This window comes from Pyxicephalus adspersus, chromosome 5 (assembly GCF_032062135.1).
Source record: "Pyxicephalus adspersus chromosome 5, UCB_Pads_2.0, whole genome shotgun sequence".
Lineage (NCBI taxonomy): Eukaryota > Metazoa > Chordata > Amphibia > Anura > Pyxicephalidae > Pyxicephalus > Pyxicephalus adspersus.
This window is the reverse complement of record NC_092862.1, coordinates 85970321-85997087: the sequence shown is the minus strand read 5'-3', so window position 1 is coordinate 85997087 and position 26767 is coordinate 85970321. Positions and strand designations below refer to the sequence as shown.

Sequence of the window (26767 nt, the reverse complement as noted above, 5' to 3'; positions counted from 1 at the left end):
ATCACATCTGGAATATGCAGTCCAGTTTTGGGCACTAGTTCACAAAAAGGACATTGTTGAATTAGATAGAGTACAAATAAGGGCAACTAAATTTATAAAAGGAATGGAGGAGCTCAGCTATGAGGAGAGATTAGCTGAACTGAATCTATTCTCCCTTGAGAAGAGACGTTAAGGGGGGGGATATTATTTCCCATTATTCACTTTAAGATCAATACAAAGAACAAGAGGGCACTCTTTGCATCTGGAGGAAAAGAAGTTTAAGCTCCAGATAAGGAAGGTATTCTTCACTATAAAGTCTGTGAAAATGTGGATTTAGCTCCCTCAGGAAGTAGTTTCAGCAACTACTACAGGTAGCTGGATGCTTTTCTAGAAGCACAGAAAATAACTGGGTATTAAGGTTTTAATGTAAACATAACAGTGACTGTTGATCCAGGGAACATTTGATTGCCTCATGAAATCTGGAAGGAATTTTTATTCCCCTGTTGAAGCAAATTGTACCAGGGTTTTTTTTTGCCTTCCTCTGGACCAACTATGTCTTATAGGGCCTTATATCTGGGATATGTTTATTTCCCTAGTGGTTGAACTTGATGGACTTATGTCTTTTTTCAACCTAACCTACTATGAAACTATGTAACACGACCTGAATCACAAGGCCGTTCTCGTTTAAATGTTCAGTAAGCGAGAACGGCCTGATTCGCAGCGAGATCGAACTTAATAATCTTGCCTGCTAATCCCTAAAGATCAACTCATCATACCAATTTCAATAACTCTCAGCTGTCTACTTTAAAGAATGGGAGACACCCAAGATGAGTTGATCATGGTTAAAAGTTACAAATAAATACATTTATGCATAGTATTGGTTATGTAGATGCAATTTGACCTCACATCGTTTTTTTGTGTCTATCACCCAGTTTGCTTCTCTTTTATGTAATTTGTCTATTCGTTTGATACTTCATTGGTTCTACTTTGTTGACTAAGATGGATTTGAGAGTTATGGCATGGGACGATTTTGCAAGTGGTATAAAAACAACATATTTCACACAAACAAAAAAAGAATCAGAAGTTAATGTAATGGCCTATATGTTAAAAGGTATATACAAAGGAAAATCAATAGCATATTGGCTAATATGTTATCTATAAAAATACATAGCGGAGGATTGCAACCCTATAGGCCTGAGGGTTCAGATTTTCCCTAATGTGAGAGACATCTCAGGAATTAAAATGAAATGGGAAAAAGCTTTAAAGTCTTGCTCTGTACAGATGATGGAGATCCTGATTAAATACTATAATGAAGAAATTTGTAAAATTGAACTTGAATTAGATAAATTCTTCAGCGAATATGCTGAAATACTAGCCTCAGAAACATTTGAATACAAAAACATAGAAATTAAATCATTCTTGAAGCAATTCAATTCACAATTATATTCAAATAAAGAAAAAAAGCTTTTTGAAGACCAACAAGCTTTCCTTATGGGGAGAGCATACAAATGGCAGGACCCCTCTAAACATCAATTTTTTAAACATTATAGAAAGACTAATGAACAACAATAGGAAACAGCTGACAGTGATACTGACAATTCATCCCAGGCTTCTTTTAAGTCAAATTCCCTGCCTGTGTCTTCTGAGATGAAACAAGGCAGAAAAAGAGAAAATGAAGATTACTTAGCAAAGGATAGACAAAAGCATAAGAGATGCCCCAAAGATATAAGTGACTTTAATACAGATACCACCACAGTTAAAACAGATTCAGATAGCAACAGTGCACCTTGAAACAATAACTCTGTTACTACACTTCCTATATCACATAATTTCACACGAGCCATCATGCAATCAGGCACAAAATCAAAAACCCCTACGAGCACTTTTTTAGGCACACAAGACCCCCTGCAACAGGGGCTCCAAAAACAAATTCCATGAACCTATACACGGTAAAGATACCGCCGCATTAGATACACTAAATGTGATCAATTTGTCACAACACAAGCTATCTGTCATGGAACTGGAAGTCCTAAAATTAGGACTCAGTTTTTGCCCCACTGATACACTAAACAAATTCGGGTTGGTAAAAGACATACATCTCCTGGCTATTATAAAGTACTGCTAAAAAACAAAACATGAAGATGAACCCGGCCCTCTGAAAGCATGGCTGGATTTTAACTCCAGGTCATGAAAGATTTGATTCAACTTGATAAAGAAAACCTATTTAACGATGCTGACATTGATGATTTCCCTGATACTTATCAGGATTTAGTTCATCCTACATCAAACCCTAGTTGTAAAATGATTCTAAAGTCTACTTGCTTTCCGGATCTAAAACAGAATCCAATTCTTTATGCATTTGTGCACCAGGTATCCAAAGTAATATCAGAGTGGCAGCCTAGTGAAGGAGATCCAAGTAATCTAACTAAAAAGCAATTGAGGGCAATTACAGTTTTACAAAATGACTAAGTTGGTAATTAAACCATCTGACAAAGGTGGAAATGTGGTGATCATGGATAGAGAAGTACAAAACAATGTGTTATAAAATATTAGAAAATAAGGAATGGTATAAGTTAGTTTCCAAAAATGATCTGAAATCATACATAAGTGAAGCCTTGTCATCTGATATTATCGACAAGGGCACTTTCGAATGTTTAAACATTACATTTCCGGTCATGCCCGCGTTCTACACTCTTCCTAAAATACATAAAAACTTTTGTGACCCTCCAGGAAGCCCTATTGTGGCTGGCAATGGGAGCATAGCTTCAAATGCCAGCCAATTAGTGGACTAATACCTACCTCCTTTTGTGCCTAATCTACCTTCTTTTCTTAAAGATACTTTATATATGTGTGGTATATGTAAAGTCAAGATTATTGATGACATGTCTGCACCTGAGAAAGCTCTTTTTTTTATTTTATTTTTTTTGTTTCAATCGTTTTTATTAAGTTTCAACAAAGTAATACCACAAAAATGACACGTACAAAAACGAGTACCCATAATTACAGAAGAACAATATAAAATAAGGGGCAAATTTTCATACACATAAATGCAAATAGGGGCTGGGAAAGACTATAGAGAAGGTACTGGGAGGGGTATGGGAAAAACGTAGGAGAGAACAGGGGAAGTAAAAGAAGGCCTAAAAAATTGGTGGCAGAATTGGGTAAAAACTGAAAATCCAAGTAAACCTTACCGACAGGTGTCATTCAAACGGTAACAGTAAACAGTAAACCGCAATAGCCACATTATTGCTCCTTTTAACTTTTTAGGGGGTGAAGGGGGTAGCGCATATGGCCCACATTTTGAGGACAGATAGGGAGACCTTGGAGGAGGGGGGTGTAGGATTAGTTATAGGGAAATCCTGACCGGCAAATTACTCATGTACCTGCCAGATCTGAGGGTGAACAGTGCTAGGACCATTCTCTTCGACGCCAAACCATTCTGTTAATCTCATGGCCATAGCGTCTTGGATTGGGGTGATTCTTTAAACCAGTCCCAAGCCGACCATGTCATCTTGTACTTTTCCATCATATCCCCATCCTCTACAACAAGTAATTCCACGTGTTGCATCTTTTCTAATTCTAAAAGCCAATCGCTTATGGATGGTACTGTGGTTCGTTTCCACATTGTAGGCATAACGGTCCTAGCCGCTGTGAGGAAATGCCGTAGAACATATTTTAGTGACCTTTATAGACCCAGTAATCATGGATAGCAGGGATATTTTAGGTGTGTTCCTTAAATCTGAGCCAGTCACTCTGTTATAAATATCGATGATCTGATCCCAGAAGCTATGAATTTCCAGGCACTCCCACCAGATGTGTAGCATAGTACCCCGTTGAGTGTGGCAGCGCCAACAGCTGTCGGGGGAAGAGGAAGACATACGGTGAATATCTGCTGGACATAAATACCATCTGGACATGATTTTATAATTAGTCTCCTGGGCCTTGCAGGGGAGTGCCATTTGATGAGTCAGTATAAATGCTTTTTCCCACTCCAATGGAGAAATAGGTGTTCCTTTTTCAGCCTCCCAGTATTTTGTGTAAGTAGGAACATTATTAGAGGATACTCTAACCAAAAATTTAATACAACTGGGAGATAACGTGTATTGGCCTACTTGTAGAACGCAGCAATGCTTCGAACACTGTACGGCTCCTGTGTATGGTGTGTGTGTTGAGAGGGGTCAATACAAAAAATGACAACTGTTTATAAGATAGCCATGTGTTTGGCTTCCTCTGCATCTCGGCGTCTAGGGATTAAAAGGGAGGCAACCTCCCATTCTGTAGTATACTATGTGCGTGTCTATTGTCCAAGATATAAATTTGCTAAAGCTCATTGCAGGGGGGAATGCTGGGTTATCAAATATGGGAGTCATGGGTCCCATTTTAGTTGACACATGACCTACCCTGGTAAAACTATCCCAGACTTTCAAAAGATCTGAGGTTACATTCGGTAGTGGCTGCTGTATGCGAAGGATAGATCTGTCTACCCATGGTAGGGAACGAAGGTCAATAGGGGGTAGGGACTTTTCCAATAGGACCCAACTTTTCCTGTCTCCGTTGTGGAACCATTCAACTATACGGGTTAATACTGCCGCTCTGTAATAAGATCTGATATCTGGGACTCCAGCGCCCCTGTAGCTTTAGGTCTGGTGACATAGCGTAAAGCTATTCTGGGACGTTTCATTTTCCATAGGAAATCTCTGCATAATTGTATTTTACGAAGAAACAATGCCGGTAAGTATATCGGGACCGTCTGGAAAATATACAGGAGTCTGGGTAGAATGTCCATTTTGAGAGTGTTTATTCAAGCGAATCAAGAAAGAGGTAATAAATCACATCTTCCCTGGTCTGCCCTTAACTTACTCAGTAGTGGTTGGTTATTATAATGTCATTATATTAGAACAATTTGGCAGGGTCTGCTGAAATTAAAATCCCTGGATATTTATTCGCTTCGTTGCAATGTCTAAAGGACGTGTGCTCTTTAATAAATTTAATCTGATCTGACATTCAATATTTCAGATTTGTTGAAATTCACTTTAAAAGTGCTCACTTCCCCAAATTGTTCAAACTCCCCCAAAATTGATGGAATAGATAGCTGAGGTGACGAAATGTACATACGCAGATCATCCGCAAATAGAGACAGCTTATACTGACGTTTTCCAATCTGGATCCCTTTGACATCGGGGTTTTTCTGTAGGGCCACTGCCAGATGTTCCATTACTATGGCGTATAATAAGGGGGACAGCGGACACCCATCTAGTGCCATTAAGGATAGGAAAAGGTTCGGACAGGTATCTGTTAACCCTCACACGAGCCCTGGGTGCTGAGTATAATGCAGCGATCCTGGCTGTCATGAGTGGGCCCAATCCTATTTGGTTTAACGCCAATTCACCCTATCAAAAGCCTTTTCCGCATCCACAGATAGCAAACACATGGGAGTCCGCAACGTTTTGGCAGCATGGGTAATCAGCAGAGTTTTGACAGTATTATCTCTCGCCTCTCTTCTGCTGATAAATCCAACCTGGTCGGTACGAATCAGAGACAGCAGGTGCGGGGACGGTTGGCTAATAATTTAGAAAAAAGTTAGAAAACAGAAATTGGCCTATAATTCGAACATAGTGAGTGGTCTTTACTGGGTTTGGGGAGAACCGTTATATGTGCTTCCAAGGCTTTGAGCAGGGAAGAAAGTGTCATCAGTTATGGAGAAAAATGGTACAAGAGCTTCTGCATGTAACTTATAGAATTTAGGGGTGAACCCATCGGGGCCTGGGCTTTTGCCTGCAGGAGTATGTTTAATGGTCGAAGACACTTCCTCCTCCATAAAAAAGGATTCTAGACTAGTAGACACTGCTGGATCCAGTTCTGGCAGTGCTGTAGAAGCTAAATAATCTCTAAGGGATAAGGTAGAATTCGATGTGGGTCGGATATTATACAGGTCGGTGTAGTATTGATGAAACACTTACAGTATTTCTCAGGGTATAGCAGTGTTGTCTCCCTTTGTATTTCGAATAGATGGGATATAGGCAGTTGCAGGTCTTGGGTGGAGCCCCCTTTGCTAACAGACGGCCACACTTTTCACGTATTGGTAGTATAATTTACGATATTTGTCTCTATATGTTTGGTGGGCTATATCATAAAGTTGTAAGAGGTGTCTCCTGGGGATTGTCAATTCAGCAAACACATCTGAGGTCATATTGCGTTTATGCAGTTGTTCTAACATCTGGATTCTGTTGATTGTTTTGGTTATGTCCTGAGCTCTGACTTTTTCAAGTCTCACCCCCTGTTGGATTGGCACCCCCCGTAGGACTGCCTTAAGGGCTTCCCATTGAAAAGGGAGAGAGGTGTCATCCGACTCATGGTCCTTCAAAAAATGTTTAATGGTATCAAGCACTGCTCCCGCACAAACTGGGGCTTTGAACAAAGAGTCATTGCACTTCCAGGTCCACTCATGAGGACCTACAAAAGGAATCTGTAAAGTTAGCGATACCGAGGCATTGTCAGACCATAGGCAGTTGTGGCCATAACGGTCGCTTCTGGGTGCCAGTCTAGGGTCTTGTGGCTCACTAGGATATAGTCTATGCGTGAGTATGTGTGGTGTGGGTTGGAATAAAATGTGTTGTCTTTGTCGCTGGGATGCAGAGTACGCCACACATCCAGAGAGTTGAAAATCATGTATTTTGAATAAGGTGTTTAATAAGGTGAAAGTGTTTAATTTTGAATAAGGTAACGAGGACTTTCCTGATGATGTGTCTACCATGGGGTCCAAAGGAAAATAAAAAATGACCTCCGATTATCAAGGTGCCCTCCGCAAATGTATGTAGCCTATTCAAATACTGGACAGCCGCCGACGTTGGCTGTTGATTAGGGGAATAAATGGAAGCTACGGTATATTTCTTGCCCCATAGAAAAATCTTGGCAAATGCATATCTACCCATCGGGTCAAGGCAAGTGTCCAGTATCTGGACGGGAAGCGATTTATGGAAAGTTATGGACACCCATTTGGTTTTACCTTCGGGGTTGGTGCTGTGTATCCAAGTTGTATAGTAACAGTTACACATTGGAGGTATCTTTTGGGAATGGAAATGTGTACTCTAGCTTTATGCTGTCCGTACAGAAGTTAGGAGCGCTTGGTGGGACTATTAGGTCCTTTGGCATTGAGGGTGCGAACCTTCAACCCCTGTGTAGGGCGAGATTGGTGAGACATGACTCTGGGGTCTATATTCTACTATTGAAATAGCTGAACAGAAAGAAAGGGGAAGAGACTAAATCCTCTTCAGTGTGCAAGGGGCCGATAAAAACAATAATAAACTAATCAGGAATTGGGGGCTTGGATGGGGGTGGGTTTGGTGTGATAGTCGGCTGGGGGGGGCTAATTCCCAGTCGTCAATGGGGGACTAGGAAGTATAAGGTTTAACCCTATTTGCGGCCTTTACCGGCGTTATACCTATGTGGGGTAGTGTGGCAGAAAGAGGAGTATGTTAACCCCATTATAGGTGTACCTGGTTGGGGGAAAAACCGATGATATACCTAAGCTTCTGGGATTGACGTGAGGTAGTGAACAACATAACAGCAGTAAAACATAAATTGCAAAAACAACAAACTTAAGCAATTATACAACATTTCCAGAGACAACCCCCACAAGCCCTCCTGTAGCTGCCCAACCCAAACAAATAAATTCAACAATCCCTAGTATTGGGGTGAGTATATGTGAGTATGTAGGGAAACGTTCAAAAAAAAAACAAGGCTAGCCCCTTACCACTGTGGGACTATACTCTCTATAATCAACTCCATACAAAGCCAAGAGGTGGCATGCCCATATGTGTGTAAGCAAATAACCCTGGGTAATGAGTGAAGGGGATTAAAATATCATCCCATAGTTCAAGGTGTCCTAAGAGAAACGGGGGGTGTGGCCTCTCACTGGTAGAGCCACAGTAGGGGCTATCATGAAAATCTTTTTATTTTATAGATAAATACAGAAATTTTTCTGGCTTTTGTGATAGATTGTAAGAGGTATCATAATTAAATATCTGTTATTTTTTGTAGAGAAATACAGAAATCTTTCTGCCTCTTGTGATAAATTGGAAGAGGTATAAGAATTAAAGATCAGTAGTTTTTTGAGAGAAATACAGATTTTTTTTGCCTTTTTTGATAGATAGCATATGGGATCAGAATGAAATATCTGTATATTTTATAGATAAATACAGAAATTTTTCTGGCTTTTCTGATAGATAGCAAGTGAGATCAGAATAAAATATCTGTATTATTTTCAGATAAATACAGAATTTTATCTGGCTTTGTGGATATTTAGCAAGTGCTATCACAGTTAAAAATCTGTTTTTTTTAGAGAAATACGGAAATGTTTTGGGCCCTTTGGATAGATAGCAAGTGGTATAATAATGAAATATCTGTATTTTTTTAGAGAAAGACAGAAATTTTTCTGGCTTTTGTGATAGATCAGAAGAGGTATCAGTATTAAATTATGATACCTCTTGCAATCTATCACAAAAGCAATAAAAATGTCTTTATTTATCGGTAAAAAATACAGATATTTAATTATGATAGCACCCAGCACCCAGCTCTAGATTCCAATTACTAATGCCATCCACACTACCTCTCAGGGCCTACCGCCTCCTCCTCATGCTGTTACTGCTGCTGCCTGTTCAGTACCCATCTCTAGATGCCAGTTACTAATGCCATCCACACTTCGTCCCAGAGCCCATCACCTCCTCCTCCTGCTGTAATTGCTGCTGCCTGCCCAGTACCCAGCTCTAGATGCCAGTTACTATTGCCGTCCACACTTCATCCAAGAGCCTACCGCCACCTCCTCCTGCTGTTACTGCTGCCGCCTGCCCAGTACCAAACTCTAGATGCCAGATACTAATGCTGTCCACACTTCATCCAAGAGCCTACCGCCACCTCCTCCTGCTGTTACTGCTGCCGCCTGCCCAGTACTCAGCCAGTTAGATGCCAGTTAACAATGCTGTCCATGCCGCATTTTACAAAGTTACAGCTAGGATTTAGGAAAAGGCAGTCCCCTTTACAGCAATGTCCTTAAAATCTACAGCTATTACACTGTCCATAAAGGTGATGGCCTCAACCTCTATAGCCGTCCTTGCTCCGTCTCAGGGACCAGCTCCTTCTCTTCATGCTGTTACTGATACCATCTGCCCAGTAACCAGCTCTAGATTCCAATTACTAATGCCATCCACACTACCTCTCAGGGCCTACCGCCTCCTCCTCATGCTGTTACTGCTGCTGCCTGTTTAGTACCCATCTCTAGATGCCAGTTACTAATGCCATCCACACTTCGTCCCAGAGCCCACCGCCTCCTCCTCCTGCTGTTACTGCTGCTGCCTACCCAGTACTCAGCTCTAGATGCCAGTTACCAATGCTGTCCATGCCACATTTTGCAAACTTACAGCTAGCAGATAGGAAAAGGCAGTTACCTACACAGCAGTGTATCCAATAGCTACAGCTTCTACACTGTCCATATAGGTGATGATCTCAACCACTAATGCTGTCCATGCTCCATCTCAGGGCCCACCGCCTCCTCCTTATGCTGTTACTGCTGCTGCCTGCCCAATACCCAGCTCTGAGTGCCAGTTACAATGCGGTCCCTGCTACATCTCAGGGCCCACCTCCTCCTCCTCCCGCTGTTGCTGCTGCCGTCTGTCAGTACTCCATTCCTAAAAATGGTATTACAGACATCTAGGTGGCATTGATAATGCACTACACCCAGCTCTAGATGCCAGTTACCAATGCGCTCCCCGCTCCATCTCAGGGCCCACCGCCTCCTCCTCCTACTGCTGCTGCTGCCACCTGTCAGTGCTCCATTCACAAAACTTGTATTACAGACTTCTAGGTGGCATTCACGATGCACTACACCCAGCTCGAGATTCCAGTTACCAATGCGGTCCCCACTCCTGTGAGGCCTATATAACTTGTAACAGAGCTGTGTAACTGGCTAATTTTGTGACTGAAAGACCCCCCTCAGGGCCCTCGGCCTCCAATCTAAGCCTGTGTATGGCTTGTAATGGAGCGGTGAAACCTGGTGCCTAATGTTTGGAAAGGAGGAACCCCCTCGCAGGCCTGTAAAAAATTTGGCATGTTTCTTTGACCGCCCCATAAAATAGCCTTGCCACCAACATAAAAAAGCCTTCCTTATTTTTTTTTTACTTGTACAGTGTTGTGCAGAGATGAGGGATTCTTGAAATATCTTTTAAAATGTATTTATAGGCTGTAGAAGCTCTACACAGTCCCTAAAAACAACCCAAAACTTTCCCCTATTGACTTTATTGGAGTTCGAATTCAACGTTTTTTCACCCGAATAATTTTGGTCTATTCGACCAAATAGCTGTCGAATCGAATACTGAGCTATTCGACCAACACTAGCATTGACAATGCAACCAACCCAGAAGTGTGTAATACAATTTTTGTTATTGGAGTACTGACAGGCGGCAGCAGAAGGAGGGGGCGGTGGGCCCTGAGAAGGAGCAGGGACCTCATTGTTAACTGGTATCTAGAGTTGGGTGTAGTGCTTCATCAATGCCACCCAGAAATGTACAATTTTAGTGAATGGAGTACTGACAGGCGGCAGCAGCAGCAGCAGGAGGAGGCGGTGGGCCCTGAGACGGAGCCTGGATTGCATTGGTAACTGGCATCTGGAGCTTGGTGTAGTGCATTGACAATGCCTCTCACTTAGAAGTGTGAAATACAATTTCAGAGAATGGAGTATTGACAGGCAGCAGCAGCAACAGCAGGAAGATGAGGTGGTGGGCCCTGAGAAGTAGTTGGGATCGCATTGGTAACTGGCATCTAGAGCTAGGTGAAGTACATTGACAATGCTACTAAACCACAATTGTGTAATACAATTTTAGTGAATGGAATACTGACAGGCGGCAGCAACAGCAGTAGGAGGAGGAGACGGTGGGCCCTGAGAAGTAGTGGGGACCAACTTGGTAACTGGCATCTAGAGCTGGATGTAGTGCATTGACAATGACACCCACCTAGAAGTGTGTAATACAATTTTAGTGAATAGAGTACTGACAGGTGGCAGTAACAACAGCAGGAGGAGTAGGCGGTGGGACCTGAGACAGAGTGTGGACTACATTGGTAACTGGCATCTAGAGCTGGGTGTAGTGCATCATCAATGCCACCACGAACTATACAATTTTAGTGAATGGAGCTGTGACAGGCGGCAGCAGGAGCAGGAGGAGGCGGTGGGCCCTGAGATGGAGCAGGGACCACATTGGTAACTGGCATTTAGAGCTGGGTGGAGTGCATTGTCAATGCCACCCTGAAGTGTACAATTTTAGTGAATGGAGTACTGACAGGCGGCAGCAGAAACAGCAGGAGGAGGAGGCAGTGGGCCTTGAGACAGAGCAGGGACTGCATTTGTAACTGGCATCTAGTGCTGGGTGTAGTGCATTGACAATGCCTCTCACTTAGAAGTGTGTAATACAATTTTAGTGGAGTGTAGTACTGACAGGCGGCATCAGCAACAGCAGGAGGAGGAGGCGGTGGGCCCTGAGATGGATCGGGGACCGCATTGGTAACTGGCATCTAGAGCTGGGTGTTTTTACATCATCAATGCCACCCAGATGTGTACAATTTTAGAGAATAGAGTACTGACAGGTGACAGCAGCAACAGCAAGTGGAGGAGGCGGTGGTTCCTGGGAGAGAGCTGGGACCGCATTCGTACTTGGCATCCAGAGCTGGGTGTAGTGCATCATCAATGCCACCCAGAAGTGTACAGTTTATTGAATAGAGTACTGACAGGCGGCAGTAGCAACAGCAGGAGGAGGAGGAGGCGGTGGGCCCTGAGACGGAGCGGGGAATGCATTGGTAACTGGAATCTAGAGCTGGGTGTAGTGCATTGACAATGCCACTAAACCAATATTGTGTAATACAATTTTAGTGAATGGAGTACTGACAGGCGGCAGCAACAGCAGTAGGAGCAGGAGACGGTGGGCCCTGAGAAGTAGTGGGGACCAACTTGGTAACTGGCATCTAGATCTGGGTGTAGTGCATCATCAATGCAACCACGAAGTATACAATTTTAGTGAATGAAGCTGTGACAGGTGGCAGCAGCAGCAGGAGAAGGCCGTGGGACCTGAGATGGAGCATGGACCGCATTGGTAACTGGCATCTAGAGCTGGGTGTAGTGGATCATCAATGCTACCCAGAAGTGTACAGTTTTAGTGAATGTAGTATTGACAGACGGCAGCAGCAACAGCAGAAGGAGGAGGCAGTGGGAACGCATTTGTAATTGCCATCTAGAGCTGGGTGTAGTGCATTGACAATGCCACCGACCCAGAAGTGTGTAATACAATTTCAGTGAATGGAGTACTGACAGGCGTCAGCAGCAGCAGGAGGAGGAGGAGGTGGTGGGCCCTGAGAAGTATCGGGGACTGCATTGGTAACTGGCATCTAGAGCTGGGTGTGGGGAATCATCAATGGCAGCAGAAGTGTGCTGTTTTAGTGAATTGAGAACTGACAGGCGGTAGCAGCAACAGCAGGAGGAGAAGGCGGTGGGCCCTGAGACGGAGAGGAGACTGCATTCGTAACTTGCATCTAAAGCTGGGTGTCGTGCATCATCAATGCCATCCAGAAGTGTACAGTTTTATTGAATGGAGTACTGACAGGCAGCAGCAACAGCAGGAGGAGATGGAGGCGGTGGGCCCTGAGACAGAGGAGGGAACGCGTTGGTAACTGGCATTTAGGGCTGGGTGTGTTTCATCATCAATGCCACCCAGAAGTTTACAGTTTATTGAATGGAGTACTGACAGGCGGCAGCAGCCACAGCAGGACGAGGAGGAGGCAGTGGGCCCTGAGAACAAGCAGGTACCGCATTGGTATTGGTATTGGTTTCTAGAGCTGGGTGTAATGCATTGACAATGCCACCGACCCAAAAGTGTGTAATACAATTTTAGTGAATGGAGTACAGATAGGCGGCAACAGCAGGAGTAGGAGGCAGTGGGCTCTGAGACAGAGAATGGACCGCATTGGTAACTGGCATCTAGAGCTGGGTGTAGTGCATCATCAATGCCACCCAGAAGTATACAATTTTAGTGAATGGAGCACTGGCAGACAGCAGCAGGAGTAGGCGGTGGGCCCTGAGATGGAGCGTGAACCACATTGGTAATTGGCATCTAGAGCTGGGTGTATTCCATCGTCAATGCCACCCAGAAGTGTGCAAACTAGCAAAGAAATTCAACAGAGGCAGGCTTAGCTGACAGTGTGTTGGTGATAGGCAGCCACATACTAAGCACAGGAGCAGTGTTGGTTCACAGAGGCATCTTGGTTGGCCATTGAGTACTTGTTTCAGTCAATCAGTGACATCTGCAGTGAGGATATGATAGTTGTTAGTAACCCACCTTTGGTTTATTTTCAAAGAGGTGAGGTGATTGATATTTTCCAGCGACAGTCTTGATCGGTTGTCCGTGACCACTCTGACGTGAGACACTGGATGCCGGGCACGAAAGAAGCTCGATGGCATACTGTGCCAACTGCGGGCAGATTTCAAGCCTGTTGACCCAAAAATGAATGGCGTCACTACTGTCAGAACAGGCATCCTCCTCATAACTGCTGTCGTCAACACCATCATCACCACCAGCCAGAAAAGAGCCAACGTAATTATGCACCATGCGCTTCATCTGTTCTCGATGGGTATGCCCCTGCACTTCACTTGTGCCCGATTGTCTGTGTGGTCTTTGGGACTCCCATGAGGCAGATTTTTGCCCCTTCCATCCCCAGCCTTTTGATGCTGCTGCTGCCTTTCCTCTACGTCTTTTTTGGTAAATAGCGAGGTATCAAACAATGAAATATCTGTATTTTTTATATAGTCTGACAGAATTTTTTTTTTACCAATTGGTCTTTCTTGGTAAATAGCAAGAGGTATCAAACACTGAAAAATCTGTATTTTTTATATAGTAGGACAGAGGGTTATTTTTTTACCAATTGGTCTTCTTTGGTAAATTGCAAGAGGTATCAAACACTGAAATATCTGTATTTTTTTTATAGTAGGACAGATTTTTTTTTTACCAAATGCTCTTCTTTGGTAAATATCTGTGTTTTTTATATAGTAGGACAGATTTTTTTTTTAGCAAATGGTTTTCTTTGGTAAATAGCAAGAGGTATCAAACACTGAAATATCTGTATTTTTTATACAGTAGGACAGAATTTTTTTTACCAAACTTATTTTTTGGTAAATAGCAAGAGGTATCAAACACTGAAGTAGTGGGACAGAAATATTTCTGTGGCAAACTGGCTTTTTTGGCTAAATAGCAAGAGGTATCAATGACTCAAATATTTGTAATTTTTTTTAGAGTAGGACAGATTTTTTTTCTGTACCAAACTGGCTTTTTTTGCTTAGTAGCAAGAGGTATCAAAGACTGAAAAAATCTGTATTTTTTTGAGAGTAGGACCAATTTTTTTCTGTAGCAAACTGGCTTCTTTGGTACATAGGAACAGGTAGCATCAAAAACTGCTATATCTGTAAATATACAGGTATACAGAAGGCTCCTAACCTGTCCCTGTCAGAATACATGTCTCTCCCTGCTTCTATCCTTCACAGAGAACACAAGATAGCGTTACTAACCCCTCCCTCATTCCCTGTATATATGCCTGTGCTCAGATCTCTCCTGATTGGGCTGCTGGGCATCTTGGGAGCAGATAATTTGCTCCCACCCTCGTCATTCCCGCCAGAAATAGTCGCTATTCCCACCCCTTTGCTTTTTCCATTATTTGTTCGTCGAGAACATGACCTATGGTGAATCACAAGGTCGTTCTCGCCTAAATGTTCGGTAAGCGAGAAAGGCCCCATTCGCTGTGAGATCTAGCTCACTCATCCCTATAGGTAAGTAGACAAGTTCACAAAATTAAGCTAAAATAAAGAAACTTTGTATAACATCGTCAAAATAATAAATGTAGAGTGGTAACATAAAACATAGGGCACATATTTATAATTTTAACAATTTGTTAAATAATAGTCACAAAAAGGTGCATTTGTTTATATTTATATCTTTAGAGAAAAAATAAAACAAGCTCTACATATCACCTGAAGAAGCCCATTGGCAAAACGAGTTGGGGCTAGAAGTTAGCTTCCACCGTATTATCAAATTCCTGTAATTTTTGAGCCAGGGATTCAACATGTATAGTGAACTGGTCTGATTTTACCCATGAATATATAATGGGCAAAAATGATCTCTACATATCCCCTGAAGAAGCCCGTTGGTGAAACACATCGGTACGAGACGTTAGCTTTCACCGTATTATCAAATTTTTGTTATTTTTGAGCCAGAGATTCAACATGTATAGTGAACTCGTCTGATTATACCAATGAATAAATAATGGGCAAAGACTTTACATAATTTATATATATTTTAATATTTGTTATAGTTGTGACAGTCTATTATATTATAAGCATATATTGCCAAAAAAAAAACCCAGCTTTATTTTTTTCCTTCTTATGACCTTCAGTTTTACATTGGGGCAGCAATTTAAGATAGACACCAGGAACAATTGCTATCTCTGGTCATTCTCATATCTATATTTATGTCTTGATAATTGTGAAGTATGTGGGAGGAAAAAAAGGAAAAAATTTTCCTCGAGGATTACATAAATAGAAAAATGATTGCAAGCCACTCATTAAGCCTGAGAAAATTGCGCACTTTCAATTTGTGAAATCATTTGGTCTCCAATTGTAAAAGTGAATGATCAAAATTACCCCCATGTAATAGGGTATGTATTCTGCCTAGACTAAACCTAGTAAATTAGTAGATTTTCCTACATGGCATTGTAAAAATGGCGACCCACAGAGGTATACAAATTTCCATCAATGATGTATTTTACATGTTCATAAATCCTGCTTTTAAAGGGTCTTTTTGTTTTTCCCACATAGAAGGCCTAGCAGAGGCAGGTAACGTAGTAGATTACACCAAAGGTTTTGCAGTTGACAAAATGTAGAGTACAATAACACTGGGGAACGCATTTTTTGTTGAGTTAGATCTTCCACTTGTTTTTTACTAATTTTTGGGTACTGAATCCAAAAATGACCCCAGTTTTTTGCTATCACATCCAGTTTTTACGATACAGGGTATTTCTTTTGTTCATACAAATGATTTACTGTTACTCTCTGACATTTTTTTTTACAGTAAAACATGCTTGTGTGTTTTCAAGAAAGTCCTTGACAATGGCTTTGAATGATAACCAAGCATTCTATAGTCTGAAGAAGTGGGTTTTTTCCTGTGAAACCCATACCCCACCCCATTGTTGTGCTGCAGCCTGATGCTACAATTGTTTAAATTATTTTTTTACCCCCAATATTATCCACCCAGTACTCCATATTGACAAAGTGAAAACAGAATTTTAGAATTTTTTGTAAATGTGTTAAAAAGTATAAAACTTACATTATTATTCAGACCCTTTGTTTTTCAAGTTGAAGTACCTTTGGCAGAAATTTAAGACTCAGGTCTTTGCAACAAGCATTGCACACCTGAATTGGGGGGCTAGTGAGGCTGAATGGGGGCCATCAATGGACAGCCATTTTCATCTCTACCCAGAGATGGGTTGAGAGGGTTCATGTCAGGAATCTGAATGGGCCGCTCTTGGACATTCACAGAGTTGTCCCTAAGCCACTCCTGTGTTGTCTTCGCTGTGTGCTTTGGGTCCTTGTCATGTTGAAAGGTGATCCTTTGGCCTGAGGTCCTGAGCACTGTGGAACAGGTTTTGATTGATGGTATTTCTGTACTTTGCTTCATTCATCTTTTCCTCAACCCTGAGCAGTCTCCCAGCCCCTGCTGCTGAAAAACACCCCCACAGCATGATACTGCCACTATTATGATTCACTGTTGTGATGATTTTCAGCAGGTGATGAGCGGTAACTGGTAATCCAGTGGCTGGAGAAATCCTGACATAGCCTTTAGAATTGAGGCTAAACAGTTAAATATTGGTTTTATCAGACCAGATAATCTTGTTCCTCACAGTCTGAGAGTACTTAAGGTGCTTTTTTGCAAACTTCAAGTGGGCTTTCATGTATTTTGAGGACAGGGTTCCATCTAGCCACTCTGCCATAAAGTCCAAATTAGTGCAGGGCTGCAGCTATGATTGCCCTTCTGGAACTTTGTACCATCTCCACACAGGAACTCTGGAGTGCAGTCATTGAGTTCTTGGTCACATTTCTCACTAAGGCTCTTCTCTCTGAATTGCCCAGTTTGGCAGGGCTACCAGCTCTTGAAAGACTTGTGCCAAACTTTGTCCATTTGAGAATTATGGAGACCACTGTGCTCTTGGAGAACCTTACAAATTATGTCCAGTCAATTTATTTTACCACAGGTGGGGTGCAATCAACATCTCAACAGCAATCAAGTGAGGGTCCACCATCTTCCCCTGTGACGCCGTGACAGAATACTTAGTATATATATAGAATAGTATAGTATATAGTATAGTATAGTATATAGAATATGTAGTATTAAGTCAAGTACAGTTAGGTCCATAAATATTTGGACAGAGACAACTTTTTTCTAGTTTTAGTTCTGTACATTACCATAATTAATTTTAAATGGAACAATTCAGATGCAGTTGAACTGCAGACTTTAAGCTTTACTTCATTGGGTTGAACAAAAAGATTGCATAAAAATGTGAGGAACTAAAGCCGTTTGTTTTACACAATCACTTCATCACTGGTCATCACAGTGACCAGAGGCTCAAAAGTAATTGGACAAATTAAAAGCTAAAAATAAAATGATTGAAAACCCTTTGCATGATGCAACCTTTGCCCTTAGGAACATCACCAGATGCCGGGTTTCCTCCTTTTTAATGCTCTGCCAGGCCTACTGCAGCGGCTTTCAGTTGCTGTTTGTTTGTGGGCCTTTCTGTCTGAAGTTTAGTCTTCAACAAGTGAAATGCATGCTCAATTGGGTTCAGATCAGGTGACTGACTTGGCCATTCAAGAATATTCCACTTCTTTGCTTTAACTCCCCAAGCGATAATCCCGAGTGTGACACTCAGGGTAAAAAACAAACCCCCCTTACCTGCACCCCACGCTCCAGCAGCCATCTAATGATCCCACTCTGATGCCGGGATGTTTCTGAATCAGGCAGCGTGGTTTTAAATGGTTATTTGGTTTTTACAGTAAAAAAACACTACGCAACATATAATAAGAATAAAAGTACATATTTTAGTACACCAAACATAATTGCCCAGTGTATACATTTTGCCCACTATTATCCCTGACCTTGACCTAACTTTTTGAAATGTTTTGATAAATTAGTTTTTTTTTATAAATGACATTGTTGTGGTCTATTATTTCATAATTTTTTAATTTATTATTTATAATTATTTAATATATTATAATTTATGATTATAAAGTATAATTATCATACCCGGGAGTTAATCCTAAGAATTACAAGACAAATACCATCCATAGAATAGGTTTATACTTCCCTGGAGTCCGTCACTGCAGCAGCAAACTGTTGGAGGCAGCAGCACAAGTGGTCAAACAGGTCTGAGATGTGTGTGGAGCACCAGTACGCTGGTAGATGTGTTGAGAGGGCGGAATACAATCATACAGCCACGTCATGTGGAGAGTATTGTGGACTGGGTCTCAGGGGCCTCAAGTGCAGCAGGCTCTTCTTCTGCAGAACTAAAGACATGAGTTAGCGTGGCTAATGTGCCAATACTTCCCGATGACTCCCCCTTGCTGTTTGACGAACAGCCTGAGGATCTGACAGTGCGAATTTCAGAGCAGGAGGCAGACTTTGAGACCCTTGGAGAGTGTGTTCAGCACCTGCTGGGCGAGGGTTCTGGATCAGTGGCTGCAATTGCAGATGTTGGCTTAGATGAAAATGAGGATGATGATGACCGTGATGTGACCTGGGAACCACCGGTGCGTGTAAGGGCTAGCAGCAGTTCCGAAACAGACGTAGAGGAAAGGCAGCAGCACCAGCAGCAACAGACTGGAGATGGAAGGGGCCGCGAATCTGCCTTACCCTTGAGACCCTTGGAGAGTGTGGTAAGCACCTGCTGGGCGAGGGTTCTGGCTGTGGCTGCAATTGCAGATGTTGGTTTAGATGAAAATGAGGATGATGATACCAGACTGGTATGGATACTAGACTGAGGCCGCAAATCTGCCTTATGTGAGTCCTTATGTGAGTGGGACAAGCAGGGGAACAGTCAGAGATGATGTGGCCATGGGGGAGATGGAGCTGGAGCAGACGCAGGGCACCTAGCAGACGCAGAGGCAGGCAAAGAAAAAGAGCAGCAGTGTGGTTGCAAGCACCTCTCCAGTGTGGTCCTTTTTCATGCTGAAAGACAATGACAGGTGCCTAGCAATCTGCATCCTGTGCCACAGGCAGATCCGAAGAGAACAGGCCGGATCACATTTGGGGTACAACATCCCTGCTTTCCCACATGCGCAAGAACCACAAACCAAAGTGGGTGCAGTACTTGTGTTTTTTTGAAGGAGGTGCAACCCTGTCATCCTCTCTTCTTCCACCTACATTGACTGCTTCTCCACCTCCATCTGTCATTGCTACTACATCTAAGGGGTTGGTGCCAGCCAGACTTCTAGCGGCAATGAAGTATCAGCTTCTGTCCTCAGGTTTCATGACACCAGACGACGTTTGTCGCCGTAAGATCGGTACTCCAGTGACCCCTTCAGCTCCCCTAGCTCCCAGTCCCTTCAGCCCACTCTACTGGAGTTCCGCGCAAGGCATTGGGCTATGGGCCCAACCAACAAAAAAGTAATTAAGCTCAATTCGCATCTAGCCAAACTATTGTCCTTGAAGATACTGCCATACAGCATTGTGGACTCTGCTCCCTTCCGTGACCTGATGGCCTGTGCCGAGCGGCAGTGGAATATACCAAGCAGGCATTACTTCTCCTGCACAGCTGTACCCCGTTTACATGCACGTGTAATGAGTAACCTCTCCCGGGCATTGGCATCCTAGCCAAATTCACGTCATCATGGACAGCTGGACAACCAGGCACGGAGTTGGACGCTACCTGTCCTTCACTGCTCACTGGGTGGCCTTGCATAGCTCAGTGGGCGGTAGTCTGCAATAGGCATTGCAGCATCTGGTACCCCCGCTGAGGGGTGTGGTGGGAAAGCATGGGACACCCCAGTCCTCTCCCTCCTTCTTCTCCTTTTTCATTCCTTCTACCGCCAACCCCTCCCTTTTTGACACTCCCCCTGAAAGGCCAGCAGCGGAGGACATTGTGGTTAAGTGGGCACACTACTACAGCTCCCTCATGCACAGGCGTTTGCCAAGCAGGGCTGAAACTGGTGTCCTTGGGGGAGAAAAGTCACACTGCCAGAGAACTCCTGTCTGCTTTGAACAGAGAGGTTGAGGCTTGGCTGACGCCCTCCCGGCTCACAACAGGCAATGTAGTGTACGACAAAGGGGCCAACCTTATGGCCATCCTGCGCATGGGCCGCGTACTGAACCTAGTGGTGCAGAAGTTCCTTCGCACGAACCCAGGACTGCAGGACTGAGACAGGCTCGCTTCATCTGCAGCCATATACGCCAATTCTTTACTGCCGCTGCAGCGCTTAGCAAGATCCATTGCCAACAGAGGCTGCCACCGCATAGACTTATTTGTGACACTCTGACTAGATGGAACTCCACCCTGCACATGCTCCAGCATGTGTGTGAACAAAAGCTAGCCATCTGCCATTACTTGGTCAGCATGGTGCATGGAGGCAGCCGGGCCCTTGGTAGAGCCACACAACTGAGCTATTTTACCAGTGACCAGTGGCTGCAGATGGAGACACTGTGCATGGTACTGGCCCCCTTTGAGCAGGCCACAAACGTTGTGAGTCGGGAGCGGTCTGGCTGGAACGATGTCATACCCATCATCTTTCTGCTTGATAACACCCTGTGTGGCCTGATGGAAAGTGGCGATGGAAGAGGTAGGGAAAAAATGGGGAAGGAGGATGAGGGTGACATTACACTCCATAGCACACAGCCAGCATCAGGAGCAGCAAGAAGGGACACTGGCCAGCATCAGGATTTTCAAGAGGAGGAGGAGGAAGATGATTATGATGATGATGATGAGGGAGACCATGTTGGGGTTGCTGGACAGGACCCGTCCATCCCGCATTTGTGCTGTCACACCCCAGGCATTGTGCGGGCGATGGAACAACATGAACTGCTGCAGCTTGAAGAGGAGGAGGTGGGTGATGAGGAGGAAGATGTTTTGGCGCCTGAGGGACGGAGGATGAGCCCAGGGGACCTCTCTTTCATATGTGTGTCTATATGTTGCAATGCCTACAAAGGGACCCCCACGTTTGCAGCATCAAAAACTGGGATAATTACTGGCTGGTCACTTGGATCACCGCTACAAAGACAAGATGTCACAGTTTCTACCCTACCCAGCGCATGAGAAAGAAAAGGTGACCCGCCTGAGAAGAATACTATGTGACTGGCTGTGTAAGGAGTTCCGCGCACCACAAGCCACACAGGGAGCTCAGGCGGACACTGCCTCCACTGTATCCTCCTGCAATGGCAGCAGTAGTAGACATCCAAAAGTCTAGGCCAAGGCAGGAAGGATTTTCTGGATGTTTATGCTGCCTTCTGGATGCTGTCCTTCACGCAAAATTCCTATTTGCCTGCTATCATTTTGCCTGCCATTTTCTAGAAAACCACAAGGTCTTTTGGAACTTTTGTATTTTTCCCTTGTTGTCACTGTTCACCTACATACCTAGCAAATATGGTGGTTCTAACGTGTATAGAGGCTTTGCTAATAATGTTTAAAGTGGGCCCATTGTCTGTAATGGTATTCGCGAAATCGGTTTCTAAGGGGACAGGACTCCTTCACCGCATCGAAGGGACAATAGATGGGGATATGTATCGTGAAATCTTAGACTGGTTGGACCTCAAGATTGGTTGATAGGTGATCAAATATATATTTCACTCATTACAATGCACATCAAGCTCTAACTTTTGAGCACTGGGTTTTTGAGGGTTCTTTTGTTGTTATTCTGTCCCTCACACCTACAATAAACCTACCATTACAATTATAGACTGGTCATTTCTTTGTCAGAGGGCAAATGTACAAAATCAGCAGGGATCAAATACTTCTTTCCCTCACTGTTTATGTTTTGATATGTGTATATCAGTCACTGTTAAGTATTTGGCCATTGCAATGGCTGTGTGTCAGAATTCAGTGATGGTGATAATAAATAAGGAATAATGCTGAGAAAGGTACTGTGTACCTCTGACACCTACACAAATATTGCACTGTCATTAGGGAAGGTGGAAGAAGGGTGGACTTTCACTATTTGTGAAAGTCTCCTGTTTACTAATAATGGGGTGAAAGTACAATATTTACTTACTGAAAGGTTTCACCTGTATGTGCTAAACCGGACTTAAACTTAAAAAAATGTATATATTTGTGTCTAAGATATACTTCTACCTGTAAATGCTGAAGTTCTCCTGGCTGCCGCAATTGACATTGCTGGATAGAACAGACATCTGTGTTTATTACCACGATGGTGCACAGCACAGAGTCACCGGACAGATGAGCATTTCCTAACAAAAGTATTTTTAAATTATCCTTCAATAACACAGGTCAATATGTCATTTTCATCAGATATAATTTTATGTGGGCTTTGTAGTATTTTTGATGCAGATTTCAAATCTGTGTTCAGTTTTCTGTAGCACATCTAGTTTTTGTGATTCAGGTAATTAAATATTGTGTGCACTACCTGCGATTGATTTATTTTGTCATCATGCCTAGAAATTGCCTTAATGATCCTGACAGTTTCTGTTGGTGTGTGGTTCATTCATAATGAAAGCACAATGTTGCCAAATTACCACAATACTTTAAAAGATTTAAAAATTGTATTTAAACTGTCCACTTGGTGACCAGGATAAATCTTGGGCTCCACGTGTTATCTGTACCAGTTGTTCCAATAGACAGCGTGACTGGCTAAATCCGCGTAAAGCAGCAATGCCATTTGCAATCCTGATGGTGTGGAGAAAACCACAAGACCATCTAATTGACTGCTATTTTTGCTGGGTCAACAAAAGTGGATTCTCAGGTAAAACTAAGCACAAAATTGTACATCTCAGCCTCGATTCTACAATTAGGCCTATTCCCCATGATGATTCATTGCCAGTTTCGGTACCACCACAAGATGGGCTTGCTTCTGTAGAAGGCGATGAGGAATGCGCTGGGGTTGCAGCCAGTTACAACTCCGGATCATCTGATCCTGAATACTTGGCCAATGAAGATTCAGAACCAGAGACCTTTACACAAGCAGAGCTGATTGATCTCGTTCGTGATCTAAATCTCTCAAAAGACAAAGCAGAACTTCTTGCTTCAAGGCCTAAACAGAAGCACTTGCTTGCAAAGGCTGTAACTGTAACTCACTACAGAAAACAAAATCATACCTTTGACAAGGTTCTTTACAAGTGATGGCTCACTGTGCTACTGTCATGATATAAATGCACTCTTTAACAGTTTGTTACAAGAGCATGTTCCATCTGAATGACATATCTTCATTGATTCCTCTAAAAAAACTTGAAAGCAGTCTTACTGCATAATAGTAATTTCAAACCAATTTGCCAATTCCGTTAACCTTAAGGAGTCCTGTGACAACATGAAGTTACTACTTAAAGCAATCCAGTTTATAACACACCAGTGGAACATCTGTGGGTATCTAAACGTTATTGGCTTGCTGATGGGAATGCAAGGAGGATTCACAAAATTTCGCCGTTTCCTATGCCTGTGGGGCAGCTGATCTATGGTACACCATTATGTGAAGCGTGATTGGCTTACAAGAGATACCTATAAGCCCGGAACAAGCAGTGTCAAGTTTCTGCCTCTGTTTGATCCGCATAAAATATTTCTGCCACCTCTCCATATCAAGTTAGGCACGATGAAGAACCTTGTAAAGGCATTGGGTAAATCAAACTCCATGGGTTTTCAGTACCACGTTGAGAAGTTTCCAAACATAAGCACTGGAAAAATGAAGGAAGGGATACCATTTAGAGGGCCACAGATCAAGTCTGTTTTGCAGGATGATGTTTTCAAACAATCTCGCCTTGGGATGCATTCAAGTGGCTGTGTGAAAATTTCCTGGGCAACCGTAAGTCTCCTGAATAAAAGAAGGAGTTCAGAATCTGCTTGATTCATACCAGAAACTGGGTTGTTGCATGTAATTAAAAATACATTTCTTGCGCTCACATCTAGAATTCTTCCCGGAAAATCCTGGTATGGCGAGTGACGAAAGTTGTTGTGAGTGAGAACAGTTTCACCAGGACATTCAGTTAATGAAGCATCGCTACCAAGGTTTCTGGATGATGGCTGGCTACTGCTGGATGCTGTACTGCCACAATCCAGACAAAGAGTACACAATAAAATCATACTCTAAGCATTTCTGAAGAAACAATGGTACCTGACTGACACTGTTCAGTAGATCTATACCACAGTGTGCTTTATTTTACTTCACACTGAAGATGTATTAACATTAACTTCAATAGTGCATACGGTTTAGTACAAAATACATGCATGTACAATGTTATCTATATTAGTACTCATAACTCAGGAACTGTACGTGTTAGGGAAAAAACAGACCTGAATGCAGCTCGAAAAAGTGATTTAGAAAAGTTTGCTGTGGTTTCTAACGATTATCAAAACTAATTTTTTGTTGACCTGTGTAATTATTCTGGACAAAAGAAGATCGGGGTCTTTAACTGATATGTTTTGCAGAAATAACTTGCTTCTTTTCTTATATGCACAGGCATATATATAACTTAAACACAGTAGCAAAGTATATAACACATTAAAATATATACGACTCCTTACAAAAATAATATTTTTGAAATTATTGTATCACTAGAAGCACATGCTCATATAGTGACATCAGGACAAGCAATAAAGAGGAATATTGGGGTAAAAAAAGACAAGATGGGCGTTTAAAAAAATTTGTCCACAATTTGAAGGTACATAAAAGATTAAAATGGGAGTAAATCTTTCACATCTTCTTTGTATCTTGAGAAAAAGATAAAAGAAAAAGAAAAAAAAAATTATTTTCAAATATGAGTATATTTTTTTTCTGGGGAGGAGTGGTATTTCTTTTTTATCAACCCTTTTAATATGGGAGTTGAGGACTAGTAAAAAGAGGTCTGATAAGATTTTGTGCAATTACCACTTGTTTTTTATTTAATCATTTAAGTCATTTAATTTGCTGATGTTTTATATCTGAACATCTCTGATTTTTTTTCAACAGTTTTCCAATGAAATAATATATTTAATTCTTCTCTAGAGTCTTTTGTCATCCCTGAGAAAGATATATATGCAGAAAAGTCCATAGTCAACGTTGCGAAATGTCAAGGCAACATGCAATCATCCACCTGCTCATCTGCCAATATACCTGCCAACAGGACCTACAGGAACAAACTGTCTCAGAATGGTCTTCTGACAAAGATGCATGAGGAAGAACACCATCAACAGATGTCTATCCTCCAGCTGCAGCTAATTCAGATGAATGAAGTACATGTAGCTAAAGTGCAGCAGATTGAACGAGAATGTGAAATGGCAGAGGTTGAACACAGGATAAAAATGGAAATCCTAAATAAAAAAAAAATGTACTGGGAAAGGAAATTGCAAACAATCACAAAAGAATGGCCAGTGGCATCATTTAATAGACCTTTCCCAAACTCCCCATAAGCATAAACTTTATAAACTAAGTGGAAAAGATTTGTAAATTGTTCTTTGAAGAAAGCTTTACTAACTCTATTACCATAAGAAAACAGTAGTAGGAAAAGCATTTAATTAAAAAAATAAACTAAAAGAAAAAGTTTTGAAGGGACTTGATGTGAGGCCAATGTGTATTCAATGTTTGTAGTATTAAAAGAAAATATACCTGGTTTGTTCATGTTGACCTCTTATCTTTGAGATATAGGCCGTGCATATAAGCATGTCTCTGCTACAAAGTTTTATTTCTTAACATTTATCTTACCGAGAGGTTTCAGTTTTGTTGTTTTTGTGTATATTAATACTATGTTGATTTAATGGTTTTGTTTAAATACTGATAATGTGGGTAGATATGTGGATATGAAAAAAATCACTACTTGTTGGGAGTGTTATTAAAATATTGAGGATGGTTGGTGATGCATATTAAAAACTGCCGAAAATGTATTTTGTTTTGGATACGTTTTATAATTTTCTAGTAGTGAGATTGCTCCTGTCAGGCAGGGAGGTAATGCAAAATCCCTCCAATTAATTTTGGGTGGAAAAATTCATAAATAGGCTCTCTATGATTTTTAAGACACATATATTTGGTTGATGACTGCATTTTAATTTTATTCTTTCTAATCCTATTTTATCTTTCTAATCCCTTTTTTCCTCTCCTCCTCCTGTGTCACTGTCTGTATCTGTCTGTCATTTGAAACCCATATTTAATGTACACCACTGCGTAATATGTAAATACTGTTTAATAATAATATTTGTTATGTTAATTACATAGCAATTTATGTGTGGGAGGAAGTCTCAGCTACAGTGGGAATCTTAAATTACATACAGTCTTGAAATAACCTATTATTCTGTTACAGAATGTAAAAAGTATTGAATATGAACCATTCCTAGCTCAAAAGAAGCTGAGAACCCTACTGTAAATGTAAACTTTGGCATCTTTCCATTTTTTGTTGTTGCTGTGTGATCACTCATACTCCAGTTTTCCCTGATGTGATGTATTTTTCTGTGATAGATTTAAGTCATCCTGAGCCGTAAAGCTTTATACAGATAATATTAATTTCATCACCGGATCTAAACACAAAAAAGG

General features: G+C 42.1%; 1 protein-coding gene across 5 annotated transcripts in view; it reads left to right on the top strand.

Moving 5' to 3' along the window:
- MSANTD3 (Myb/SANT DNA binding domain containing 3) overlaps positions 1 to 26124 on the top strand; it is a 160805-nt gene extending 134681 nt beyond the window's left edge. For 3 of the 5 annotated variants that reach the window (XM_072412012.1, XM_072412010.1, XM_072412011.1), the window contains one exon: positions 25250 to 26124. In XM_072412012.1, coding sequence (XP_072268113.1) covers positions 25250 to 25653 — 404 coding nt within the window. In that variant the 3' untranslated portion in view covers positions 25654 to 26124. The remainder of the gene's footprint in view (positions 1 to 25249) is intronic. The other 2 variants (XM_072412014.1, XM_072412013.1) reach the window with 2 other exon arrangements.
- Positions 26125 to 26767: the final 643 nt, after the last annotated feature.